Here is a 13,765-nt window from a genome sequence, read left to right as displayed (position 1 = left end):
GAGATGCGCGGGACCACTTAAAGCGGACCGGGCCCGCCTCGAGAGACAAGCCGACAGGTTTGAGAGGGAAACTGTTGACCTCGTGGGCCGACAGCCTTTTCTTCGCCAAGCGTGTATAGTTCTCTTGGGCCCCACGCCTTAAATTCTCTCCGCACTTGGTGCACAGTCTCAGATTGCACCATCAAACCTAACCTCCTCAAGTACTAATATTTGTCTGATACAAATATGTTAAAATATAAATTGAAATATTTACATCAATAGTTGAAATTAAAATTTTACAAAACAGCTATTATAAAAAAGTTTCTAAAAGTTGATCAAGAAATAGTACACTACAACAGTTCATCGGTTTATTTCCTACACCATGATCCGGGTGCACTCAAACTTATATATTCAAGTGTGCCCAGCGGCAGTTGAGAAGTCTCCACCTTAATAAATTCCGTGAAGTATCCTGGGGTCCTAACAAATTAAACTTATCTGGAAAATTATATAAACCCAATAGAAAAAATCTATGTGCTCTCAAATCCCAACCGTACGACGTCCATACGAACGCGAGTGATCGCTCCGCATGGTGCTTTCTATGCGAGCTGCCTGAGCTATGGGTTTCCGGGCCTTTATTGAGGGGCGGAGGCAGTGTCGAGAGGAAGGGAAACAGGCCCAAGGCCCAAGTAGGAGGGCCCCCCTAGGTCTGGCGCATATTCGATATGATTGTACCTAAGATATGCATTTAAGTAATTTATTCCGTTCATGTGGTGTATTTATTGATTAAATGGTGGAATATTGGTTTGTGGGACAGAGAGCGCTTCTTTTGACCAGTAGGTAGGTGATAATTAAATCTGACTTAGAGTAATGCTAAGTCCACCCAAAACATAATACTCTTTGAGAGCCTGTTCGGCGTTTTTACTGTTTCGGTGGGAAAATAAAAATTTAGTTCAAATCCCGTGTTCATGCCCATTCCCGATGGTGCACCGAATAGGTCCTGAATAAATAACATGACTATTTCAATTTTCAAAGATTTAGCAAGAGTATACTTTTTTTTTCCCCACAGAAACAGTAAAAATTCAGTTCAAATCCCGTGCCTATGTCCATTCCCAATGGTGGCCGAACAGGCCCTGAATAAATAACATGACTATTCGATTTTCAAAGATTTAGCAAGAGTATACTCAGTCTTCTAATAATATATTCGGAAAATTTGACTTAATTCATGCATTCAATTATTGCTCTACAAATGTACCGAAACGGACTTTGAAAAATTGCATGAAGCTACATCTATCAGACAAGGAAAATAATTAATTATGAGCCTGCTAACTAGCGTGTGATGTGTTCATTAAGAATATTTAGTGATCACAACTTTAATAATATATCAAATTAGTTTGAAATGATAAATTCAAATTGTTTAAACATATATACTTTATGAGTGATAAATTTTAATTTTTTTGAATTTATTTATTACAAAGTCCAGCAGTTTATTTTTTTTACTGCTTGACTTTGTACTAAATGAATTCAAAAAATTTAAAATTTTGTATGTACACGCATCATTCATGAAGTAGTTAAATTTTAATAAATTAGATTCATTGTTTGAAATTAATACAATAAATTTTAAAGTCGTACTTACCAAATCCTCTTAGTAAACATATGATACGCTAACTTTACTCATTCCAGTGGAAACAAGCGCTCTAAGCTGTCGTTTGTGTATAATTAAGGCACAGTTGATAAGGATTAGCAAGGCCCGGTTTTGTCCTTATGGATTGAATTTAAAAAAGGGAGAATTTCATATATACCACTCAAAAACTGTGAAATTACGTATTTATCATCTAAATTTTTATAATTTCATATTTATTATCTAAAAATTTAATAACTCACATATTTATCCAATATAACTTTAATAAATATCAAATATATCCAAAATTAAGATTAATTATGTTTAATTTTCTTAAAACTATGATTAATCAAGAATTAACTTAGCACTCTCTCTTTCTTTCCTTAGAACCGTTCTCTTTTATATCAATATAAAATATTAAAAATATATATTCCACACAGATTCTTAAACTCAGTTACTACTTTGATAACCAGTTGTGATATCTACTTCGAATTCAGTACGAGTTATTTTATTGGAAAAGTTGGAGTGGTTATCTTATTTTTAGATGATTAAGCTGAGTCTGCTGCCCCCTCTCTCCGCGTTGAATTAGTTTACAGGATTTAGTATTGAAGTTTACCGAACTTGCTCCATTAGTTTACAGGATCTTTGAAAATATCTGGGGGATTTTTGAAGGACTGGAGTTGGGGGATCTTTGAAAGGTAACGTTCCCCGGGCTACAGTCCTCCGAAAATCCCCGTGTATAAAAGCCTTCCCTTTTTAGCTTAGTTCTGACGCGCTTTCAACTGTCATAATTTCAAGTACAATATGTATGTTCACATAATAATATGTGTATGTTTACAGGATAATATGTGTATCTTCACAGGATAATATGTCTATGTTCATAGGATAATATGTGTATGTTTACAGGATAATATGTGCATGTTTATATAATACTATGTGTATCTAGAAGGAGATTTGAAAGAAAAAAAATTCGAATTCTTTTTTACATTTTTAAAAAATAAAATAAAATATTGAAAAAATTTAAACATTGAATTTTTTTTTACCGGTTTATAAGATTAAACGAAACTATTTACAAATTTATGTAGTAAGATATACATAATTCAAAATAATTAAAAGTATTATCTAGAAGGAGACAAAAAAAATTTGAAGAAAAATTCGAAAAAAAAATTCGAAGAAAAATTTCAAAAAAAAATTTCAAAAAAAAATTTCAAAAAAAAATTTCAAAAAAAAATTTCAAAAAAAAAATTTCAAAAAAAAATTTCAAAAAAAAATTTCAAAAAAAATTCCGAATAAAAATTCCGAATAAAAAGTTCGAAAATAAAGTTTTGAAAAAAAAACTCGAAAATTTTTTAAATATTTTTGTTTACAAAGTTTTAATGTAGTCATGGTTAGTTTTTAGTTTTGAAAAACTGTTAGAGATCTTCTAGATGTGGTCCTGGTCAAAGGTTTAAAAGTGGTCACAGTCAAAGTAATTAAAGTGGTTAAAGTGAAAGTTATTGGGGACCACAAAGAATTGAAAGTTTTAAGTTGACAGGATTTGTTGAATTAGTTTACAGGATTTAATATTGATGTTTACAGGATTTAGTATTGATGTTTACAGAATTAGTCCTGAAATTTTTGGAGGACTGGAGTTGGGAGACTGTTAGCTGCTTCCTTTCTCTTGTCCAACTTTCAAAATAATATATCAATTATACTCGTGCTTATTATTCAATCTCTTGTCAAACTTTGATTGGCGTTATGGGTAACCAGAGTGTACCAGAAAGCTAACAAAAAAATGTATGTACAGGTCGCTTTGGGTAATCGGTTTGATATTGATGTTTCAGTCTTATTATAATATCTAGGATATTTAATATTTTTGTCTCATTCTGCTTCATATAAAATATCCAATGATGTTTGTAGGTAAATAGCTTTAATTTGAATTATAATTTCAAGTCTTATTAATCCAGATTTTTTGTTTCTTTTTTGTAACTGAGTTTTATTAAAAAAATATTTTTCATTTTTTTTATTGTCGTAGGGAAAAACGAGAAATGAGAAGAAGGGAGTAACTGAGAAAGAGTGAGAGGGAAGGAAAGAGCAAGAAAAATTAAAATTTATAAGGATATTTTGTTAATAATTTAAAAAAAAAATATATTTGTTTGATAATTTTTGAAAAGAGAGTAAAAACGAGTTGGTCGCTCCATATTCATCTCATTTTGTTCAAAGAGACTAATATCTTCGATGTGAAGGCCAGCAGATATATTTCAATAAATTTACTTACAGATCAGTTCACTGGTATCGTTATGATCTAAATTAATTTTACTAATTTTAAATTAAATTAATATGTTAGTCTAAAATATTTATTGATAATTGATATGTCCTATTTCGGAAAGAGTAGATTGTATGTGAACTTCAAATTGCCAATTCGTCCCAGCTCAGTTGAGTTTGAAGTCTTATGTAGCCTTGTAGGTCATCTGGTAATCGTACCGCAAGGGCAGTGAGGAGACTGCGTCTACGTGGCTTGACAAGTTGTCACATAGCAGCCATGTAGACACGGTATTGATGTATTGTTCGCATAGAAATGGAACCATCCCGAGCTCGCACGGGACTTGCTCTTGGAGATTAGTTGAACGGGCCTTATTGGGCTGTCACGGGATCTTCCGAGCCCGAGATTATAGATGGGCTTGGGAAACTTTTGATGTCTAGCCTATCGCTTCACTTGTGAGGAGCTTATGGGACCTTTGATACATCACCCTATCAATAATCAGAGTCATAATCGAAAGTAAATCCAAATTAGTATTGATCATATATAGTAATTTAGAAATAATAGGTTTAATGACCTATCAAGGAGACAAACTTGGGTCCGATGCCCATCGGACTCAAACTGAATTCGATGGGTTCCAAAACCGTCCGATCTGCTTTAAGATATGTGCACCTCGCTTTAATATCCATGCACATTTTTTAATATCCGTGCGCACGAATGTTAAAGAGGATCGGACGGTTTTAGAACTCATCGGACCCAAGTTTGTCCCCCCTATCAAGAGGTAACTATTAAGAAACCGATTGTTTCGGTCAAATTTCATATTAGATATCATTGTTTAATTTGTTAATTGAAAATCTGACAATTTTAAGTTGCACATGGTGAAGTTATATGATAATAACAATTAGAGGGCTCAATACTTCGTGTCTTTTATACCTCATTATACTTTATATTTTACATTTTCATTTTCAAAATCCAATATATCAATCTGAACCGCTTAATATGATATCTATATTAACTATATTTTTGATACTAAAATATATTTGGTGATGAAATTTTATAATTTTTGAAAAAAAATTTAACAATTTTTTTAGATAAACAGAAAAATCAATGCTTTTGAACAGTCTAAATATAGTAATTTTGTACCTATCTTAAAAAATAGTAAAAAAATTACAAAAATTATAAAATTTCAGATATCCTATTGAACGGTTCGAATTGATAGTTCAGACTTGGAAAATAAAAATATACAATATAAGATATGATGAGATATGAAAGACATACAGTATCGGAACCCTCAATAATAAATTGTGTTAGAAAAGATAAATTAATCTTTATAGATTATGAAATATTTTATATACTTATATATTTAATATTTTCAATCTAAAGAAATTATATAGGTATGATTTTATATAAAAATTATATAGGTATGATTTTATATTTTATATGTTTAATGTTTTAATATCTCATGTCTTTCATATCTCATATTGTATATTTTTGTTTTTAAAGTCTAAACTATCAATTCAAACCGCTCAACATGATATCCATACTAAAATATGCTTAGAAATGAAATTTTATATTTTTTACAAATTTTTTACTAGTTTTTAAAATAGGTACAAAATTATTGTATCTAAACTGTTAAAAAACAGTGATTTTTTGCCTATCTAAAAAAATAATAAAAAAATTTCAAAAATTATAAAATTTCAACACCAAGCATATTTTAATATGAATATCATACTAAGTGATACAGATTGATATATTGGACTTTCAAATGAAGATACAAAACATGAGGTATGACGAGGTATGAAAGACGTGAGGCATTGAACGGTTCGCACAATAGAACCAAAAAACACAGTCCGCACAATAGCAGTATCCAACAAAACATGCACAGAGAGTAAAGGATCTAAAGAGCATCATTCCTTCCTCTTCCAAGTCCATGGGTTAACAATAGAACAATTCCTTCCTCTCTCTCTCTTTCTATCTCGTCCATTAATTTTCTCACTTTTTCATTTTTCTTCCTTTTCACTGGTTGCATTAACTTCCTGCACAGTAAAATCTGCTGTCAAACTTGTAAACCAATAACATTTTAAAAGAACTCAAAACAAAAAGAGTAACAGATTCCACATTTCCACTATACCTGTTCCGTGGAGCTTATTAGAATAATTTTCTCAAACAAGAAGAAAACAAGAGGTAATTTGAGTCTTTGACAGCAACCAATCTTAAACTCCTCAATAAGAGCATCAAGCAGCTTTAGTGTCTCTTATATGATGCAATTTATCGTTAAAAACTTATTACTCACAGAACAAAAGAAAAATGAAAGTAGGGCTAAAATTAACCTTGATTTTTACATTGAGAGTGTCAATTGACGGTGCTTCACAGGTACTCTGAAAAATCGAGGTTAATTTTAGCTCTACTTTCATTTTATCATTAACATGCAAACAAAGCATATACATGCAAACAAATCGAGGTCAATTGACGGTGCTTCACAGGTACTTTCATTTTAGCCCTACTAATTACAAAAAAAGAAGCAGTCATATACATGCAAACAAAGCATTCATCATTAACTAATCAAGCAAACTTTGGAGCTCTTTCTTGTAAAAAAATCTATACACAAACCTAAACCAGTACAAGAATTAACTTAAACCCTAAACTCTAATTCAAGACATACCACACTGTGTGAACAGAGGATATATGGGTGAATACCTTATGGTGCTTCCTAGGCCTGCCTCTGCCTCTCTTCTCGGGTGTGATATTGGAGGTCTCAATCTGCGTCTGCCTCTCTTCCACGGCCTTTTCGATGCCCAATGGAGCTCGATCCATCTTGACCTCAATCGACCTATATCATGTGATAAGAAGTAATTAGCTTTCTGTTTTTAACAAATTAGGATAAAATCATATTTAGGACTAGGGTTTTTAAAAGATACTTCCATGAGAATTTAAATTTGGATATACAAGTCATTTTATTCAACCACATGTAACTATATTGTTCCTTCTTTCGCTGAAAACATGTATGTAATTGTTGACTATTGAAAGGCAGCAAAAATCAAATTTGGCTATTTTTTGTGATCACAGGACCTAATAGAAAGATATGAGAATTTTTTGTGATTACAGGACATAATAGAAATATAATAGAATTTTTTGTGATTACGCCACTATGCATCCTTCTCGAGCTGAACTCCTAGATCCAATAACCCAATTCCCTGTAAATTTTCTGGAAGTCCCTAGATTTTCAAAATCAACTCCTACCACGGATAAGTAAAATTTCAGGGCATTACCAGGCAAGTATAAAATTCTAACCTTTTAAATTTTTTTCCATCATTAATCCTACACAAGAACAAACTCAGTTTTATAAATAGGACCTTCAGCTTAGGAATAATTACAATTCCACCTATTACAAAAGCTCTTGTAAGATGCATCTTATACTGAACAAAATAACAGTAGCGAATCTTCCATCTATATAATTATATAACAAAACTATTAGCACTGTATATTATCTCACGAGCACCCTCCAATCTTTCCAGGTTTATAAATCATAATAATTGCCTATATAGCCGTGAGGGTTAAGCTTGCATATCTTAAAGATTGAACCAAATCAACCTGAAATCAACTTATTTCTGAAATTATGACAAAATTAACACTATAGTTTCCGAAATTCTGAAATTATGCCATACAGGGAACCAGGATTTGCTATTAGTGTATAGTTTCACACATCAAGGGAAAGGGAAGAATAGGATTCAGTGAAAGAGGAGAGAGACCTACCTGGTACGAAGGTGCCACCAATTCCTGGGTGTGATATTGGGTGTGATTTTGGAGGTCTCAATCAGTCTGATCTCCTCCTTCCTAGGCCTGCCTCTGCCTCTCTTTTTGGTTGTGATATTGGAGGTCTCAATCGGCTTTTCCTTTCTAAGCATGTCTCTACCTCTCTTCTTGGGTGTGAGAGATTGAGAGATTGAGTTGACATCGCGTGAGAGATTGAGGATGCCAAGCTGTTTCATCCTCTCCATGTTCGAATTGATCCTCTCTTCCCTGGCCTTTTCGATGCCCAATGGAGCTTGGTCCATCTTGACCTCAATCGACCTATACTTCCATGAGAGAATGAGTAATTAGGTTTCTGTTTCTAACAAATTAGGATAAAATCATATTTAAATTTGGATATACAAGTCATTTTATTCAACCACATGTAATTGTTCCTTCTTTGAATAGTAGCAATATATTAGAAGCTGAACTCCTAATAGATATATATTAGTACCAATATTCAACCACATTCTATTCAAAGGTAGCAATATATTAGAATTTTTTGTGATTACAGGACCTAATATATATATATTAGATTTTTTTTTTGTGATTATGCCACTATGCAGACTTGTTGTTAAAAAAAAAAAAACTCCTAGATCCAATAACCCAATTGCCATGTAAATTTTCTGGATAGTCCCTATATTTTCAAGTAAAATTTTCTGATGGAAGAAAATAAGAGTCCAGAACAATTTATAAATAGGACCTTCAGCTTAGAAATAATTATAATGCCACCTACTACAAAAGCTCTAAAACAATGAAACTTATACAAGATCTGATGCATGTTATTAGTACTTCGATGCCACTTTTAGCAAACTCCAAAATTGAAGCAAATCATCCTGAAACCAACCTATTTGTGAAATGATGACAAAATTAACACTATAATTTCCGAAATTATGGCATACAGGAACAAGGATTTAGTACTGTAGGGCTTCACAATCACACATCAAGGGAAAGGGAAGAACAGCATTCAGTAGCAGAGGAGAGAGACCTACCTGCGTGTGTAGCCACTTCGGGGGAGAAGAGGGACTCCACCGGTGCGGGAAGGAGGTGGAGGAGTGGCAGATAAGGTTTTGCTAGGGTTTTACTGTTTTCGCAAGAGATGAAGAAGAGGAAAGAGGTAGAGAAAGAGACAGCGACTGCTCGTGGGGAGAGAGGAAGAATGAAATTAAATGGCGCAATATCTTTTGAAATGCTTCGTAGTCTCTACCAAGTTTAAATGGCGCAATATCGAAGAGAACGGGGGTAATTGATTTTTCGAAAGGAAATGGAAGCAATACCATTACACTGGCGGGGCTCCGAATATATTTATTAACAGTAACGATTGAAAGACAGGGTAACGGGGCAGCCTAGGAAGCTCCGCCCGCATATAGGGAACTCCGTCTCAGGGAGATTCTGAAACTAAATTTTCTTTGGAATATCAACTAGGCGATATTGAAGGTGATTCAAAGTATGTCGTTTTGAGAGTCGCAACACCAATTCGGCTGTTCTGCTTCGTCTCACCTCCATTTTTTCTTGTCTGTTCGGTCCACTTCGTCTCGTTTTATTTGAGCAAATGATTCTGTTTAGGAGTTTTGCTGCTTCTCGCCTCATCTATCTATCTCTACTTGTCAGGTTCGACTCATCTATCTATCTCTACTTGTCAGGTTTGACTGAAGGTGTTGTTGTGTATTCATTTATATCCTCATTATATCTACTGTAACTATATATGTAAATAAGATATGCGTTTTTATAGTTGTTGATGATGACAAAATTGTAAAAAGTTGCTTCCATTCTTCTCTCTTTCTTTTTCTTCTTCTTTTTCTTTTTCTTTTTCTTCTTTTTCTTTTTTTTTCTTTTTTTTCACCTCTCTGAGTGGTGACTGTTCTGGACCGGTTGATTCAGTTTTCGGTTCGGTTTGATTCAGTGCCTTTTCAGCTGAGTGGTGACTGTCCCGGTCTGATTTGATTCAGTGCCCTCTTCTTCCTCCTCTCTAAGTGGTGACTGTTTCGGTCCGATTTGATTTAGTGTCTCTCGGCTGCAAATTCCTCTAAGCAACGCCGATTTTGAAAAGAAGAAGACGTTTCGTCCTTAAGGAAGAACTCAAAATGGCGTACTCCGTTAGTTATGCAACTCTAAAATTACTGCTATGTCTACATTCCCAGATAAAAAAAATCAGAAGGCTCACCTACTTGGTAATTGGGTGCAAATAGACCAATTCACATTTTTTTGCCTCACGTATCTGTTATTTTTTGACATAGAAAATTAGATGAATTTATAGGTAGCTCAATGAATAAATTTTTATATTTTTATTTTAATTAAAAGAAATATATGTAATAGCTATCTTGTATATTGTTTGATCAATATAATTGCTTACGAGCTTTCAACCAAAAAAAAAAGAAAAACAGTAACGATTTGGTGAGTTATGTTATAAAATGTCTTATTCAACATTATTGTCATTTGGTGCATTTTTTTTTAAAAAAAAAGATGCTTTCACTAGTACAGAAAATGTGATCATACATGATATATTATATACGGATGTGAAAAAGTTCTACATTAATCGTGTATAATGGAAGAAGACGCTCATGCGAAAAAAAAACTCTGACATACACATACAATATGAAAGTTTTGAACCGTATTTGGAAGTCACAATTATATGTACACTGTCACACCCCAAACCAGTAAAGTCTGGATTAAGATGTGATCAACTTCGCCTCGTGCTTAATTAATCATTAAGCACGCAAGGCTAATCATCAATAATAAATCAAACAGCAACGGAAGCAAAATAATATAAATATCAAGCATCAGTCACATAGCAAATAAATAAACATACACATACATAACATATAATTCGATCCATCTCGGATCCAAATAACACCATCTATAGAAGGGGATACATAATCTATCGAGCCCGTATATATATAACACAGGAAATACGGGACTCGTAAACCTAATCAAAAGTCTAACCCTAACTAGGTCAAGTGGTGTGGCCCTCGGGGACAGCTCCTGACATCTCCTGCTGCGAACCGCCAGAACCTGTACCTAAAACCCACGAAACAACTTGTGGGTGAGCGACGAATCGCCCAGTATGTGACCCAGAATTATCCCCTTAGGGATCCTCTACGGTCAAAGCACTTTTATTTATAACATGAATACAATTTAAAAATATGCACATGTGTGAACCTATATTAATATCTAATAGAATTTATAATACTTTTGAATGATGCCATGATGCGATTATTCTATTATGCCAACATGCGGAATGAACCCAAAATAAAATCAAGGTGTAATATCGGATATAAATCAAGTCGAAATCCAGTACTCCTTACACTGTGTGCCCAAATACAATAATAATAATAATAATAATATGGATAGTTCAAATTAGGGCTGCTAATGGGCGGGTTTCGGTTCATGTTCGGTTCAGATTAGAAGTTATATGATAATTGTCCAGTTCATAACCGGTTCAAACTTGAGAAGTTTTTGTCCATGTTCAGTTCGTGCAATTGTGTTCATTAAAAAGTCCAGTTCATTACTCACCTTGTTCGAACAAAATGAGTTAGGTTGGGGTGCTATGGATAGCATAGTGGCCTCTATGCTACGGCTCAATATTCGAGTTTTCAAAATCCAAACGGTCGATCCGAACCGTTCATCTTATTCTCCATATTAATATCTGCTTGGAGACCAAACTTTACATTTTTATGAATTTTTTTACTATTTATTAAGTATTTTACAAAATTGTTGATCCAACGGTGGCTGCACAAAACAGTAAAACCGTTGGATTAGCGATTTTCAAAGTGGCTTAATAAATAGTAAAAAAATTCAGAAAATTATAAAATTTGGTCTCCAAGCAGATATTAATATGAAGAATAAGATGAACGGTTCGGATCGACCGTTTGGATTTTGAAAACTCGAATATTGAGCCGTAGCATAGAGGCCACTATGCTATCCATAGCACCCCAGCCTAACTCGAACAAAATCATTTGGACAACTAACAGAATTTCTTTGGACAACCAATGGACTGTTCATGAACATTAATCTGGACAAGAAAATATAAAAAGTCAACTGTGATAACCAACGGCCTCAATTAAAATTCTTCATCCAGCTCAATTCAAACTAAAAAATTATTATAACTAAAATCATTTTCCACAAAAAATATATTATAACTAAAATTCAACCCAACATTAACTCTAATTAGAATTTTTCATCCAGCTCAATTCAAACTATAAAAATATTATAACTAAAACCATTTTCCACAAAAAAATATTATAACTAAAATTCAAACTAAAATTCTTCATCCAGCTCAATTAAAACTACAATTCAACCCAACATTAACTCTAATTAGAATTCTTCATCCAGCTCAATTCAAACTATAAAAATATTATAACTAAAACCATTTCCACAAAAAAATATTATAACTAAAATTCTTCATCCAGCTCAATTAAAACTAAAATTCAACCCAACATTAACTCTAATTAAAACTAAGTCTTTAATGCAACATAGAACCAAAAAAACCTAACAGAACTCAGATTCTTCATCTATCTCTAGCTCAAAATATTGTAAAGATAAGAATATTTGAACCTGCCAAAAACAAAATAGACTATGTAGAATAAATTTATTATCAATATAATATATCCCTCTTGAGATATATGTAGAATAATAAAAAACAGTAAACTTAAATTTGCTAATTAAAGAAAGGAAATCATTTGAAATTTCACATATCATGCTTTACATATAACTTCTTTAACCAGCAAGTCCAATTAGTTAAGTTATCCAACTGAATTACAAACACCAAGAATTGTATTTGATGGAACTAGAAATTCCCTTCATGGCTTTACTGTAACCTTATAGCCAGCTAGCTGACCTCATTCAGAGAATAGGAGCACAAAACTACCTAGAATTCTTCATATCTCCATTTCTATTATTATGCACGTTGGGTGTCCAATCCGCCAACAGCTACGATTGAGAGATTAAACTTCGGATTTGATCTCAGCTCTCCAATTACATAATTTGTCTTCTTTTGATTAAATGCATCTCTTTTATGTATAGAAGTCTAAATTTAGTTAAAAACATACCCACCACATGTGCTGCCACACGATACGTAACAATTTAAAATGAACAAATTCTGAAATATAGCTATATATTTATTTGTTTCCTTATTCCTTTATTTCCATATTTTTTTCCTCTTCAATTGAGAAGACTCAACATTTCATTTTCTTATTTATTGTTTCCTTACTTCTTCGTTTCTATACGAATCACAATGGAAATCATTTTTTTTAATTTCCTTTTTTTTTTTCTATACATATTGGTGTGGGCAATTTAGAATATATTTCCAATATATAATATATCAATGTGTGTATGTGTGTGTGTGTATTTTAAATTGGAAACAAAGAAGAATATAAATTGAAACATGTGTGTGAATATATATTTTTCTTATAATATGTGTGTGTGTGTGTGTGTATACATCCTATACATACAAACGATAACACTTTTTATTTATGTTTTTTGATATCATATTATATGTTGATATTGAATTGTTGTATGATATTTGATATTATATTCGAATCGAGCTATTATTTGATATCATATTATATGTTGATATTGAATTGTTGTATGATATTTGATATTAGATTCGAATCGAGCTATTATTTGATATCATTGGTACTTAAAAATAAAGAATCATCACATCATCAAATTGTTATCAGAGATCACGATTAAAGTTAATTAAAAATACATAATCATATAAATTTTCTATTAACATGTGTTTTAATTTTTAGATAATTATTATTTTCATTGATATATTTGTTTCTTATAATATGTCCCCGTTGCAACGCACGGGTATGATACTAGTTACCTTATAGACACACCATTCCATCTCACTTCTTTCTTTCAAATAAAACATATGAGAGGAAATAGAGAGAGGAGAGCCAAGTCGATCTGCTGCATTGTAGGTAATTATATATTAGACATCATTATTAATTGCATTTTATTTGACAGTTCAAAGGTTGTGATAAATGCTCCCGAAGTTGGATGAACTACCAGACTGGGTCAGATATATATTGGCGCTATAACAAGCTTTCTAAGAATGAAATTTATTTTTGACTTTTGACTACGGACTATATTAAACAAGAATTAATCACACAAATGCCATCCAAGTATACATGGTT

General features: G+C 32.5%; 1 protein-coding gene across 2 annotated transcripts; it reads right to left on the bottom strand.

Moving 5' to 3' along the window:
• Positions 1–5,514: 5,514 nt before the first annotated feature.
• Positions 5,515–9,154, bottom strand: LOC144543983 (uncharacterized). Of its 2 annotated transcripts, XM_078292431.1 has the most exons (5): positions 8,618–9,154; positions 7,590–7,907; positions 6,534–6,666; positions 6,167–6,214; positions 5,515–5,872 (listed from the first exon to the last, which is right to left on the bottom strand). In XM_078292431.1, exons 2-5 carry the CDS (start codon positions 7,889–7,891, stop codon positions 5,837–5,839), a joined length of 519 nt encoding a protein of 172 aa, XP_078148557.1. In that variant the 5' UTR covers positions 7,892–7,907; positions 8,618–9,154; the 3' UTR covers positions 5,515–5,836. The 2 variants fall into 2 exon arrangements, with proteins under 2 accessions (XP_078148557.1, XP_078148558.1); XM_078292432.1 differs by lacking the exon at positions 6,167–6,214.
• Between the last annotated feature and the right edge of the window lie 4,611 nt (positions 9,155–13,765).

The sequence above is a fragment of the Carex rostrata genome, chromosome 25, assembly GCF_964058835.1.
Source record: "Carex rostrata chromosome 25, lpCarRost1.2, whole genome shotgun sequence".
Taxonomy (NCBI): domain Eukaryota; kingdom Viridiplantae; phylum Streptophyta; class Magnoliopsida; order Poales; family Cyperaceae; genus Carex; species Carex rostrata.
Note: the sequence above shows the minus strand (reverse complement) of the source record. Positions and strands in the feature narration are given on the sequence as shown.

Excerpts from the sequence above, each read along its gene's own strand:
- LOC144543983 (XM_078292431.1), bottom strand. The coding sequence starts at position 7,891 with ATGGACCAAGCTCCATTGGGCATCGAAAAGGCCAGGGAAGAGAGGATC. Across the intron at positions 6,215-6,533 it reads GGCCTAGGAAGCACCATAAG|AGTACCTGTGAAGCACCGTC; the intron begins GTATTCACCCAT and ends TCGATTTTTCAG. Across the intron at positions 5,873-6,166 it reads CTCTCAATGTAAAAATCAAG|GAAGTTAATGCAACCAGTGA; the intron begins GTTAATTTTAGC and ends TTTACTGTGCAG.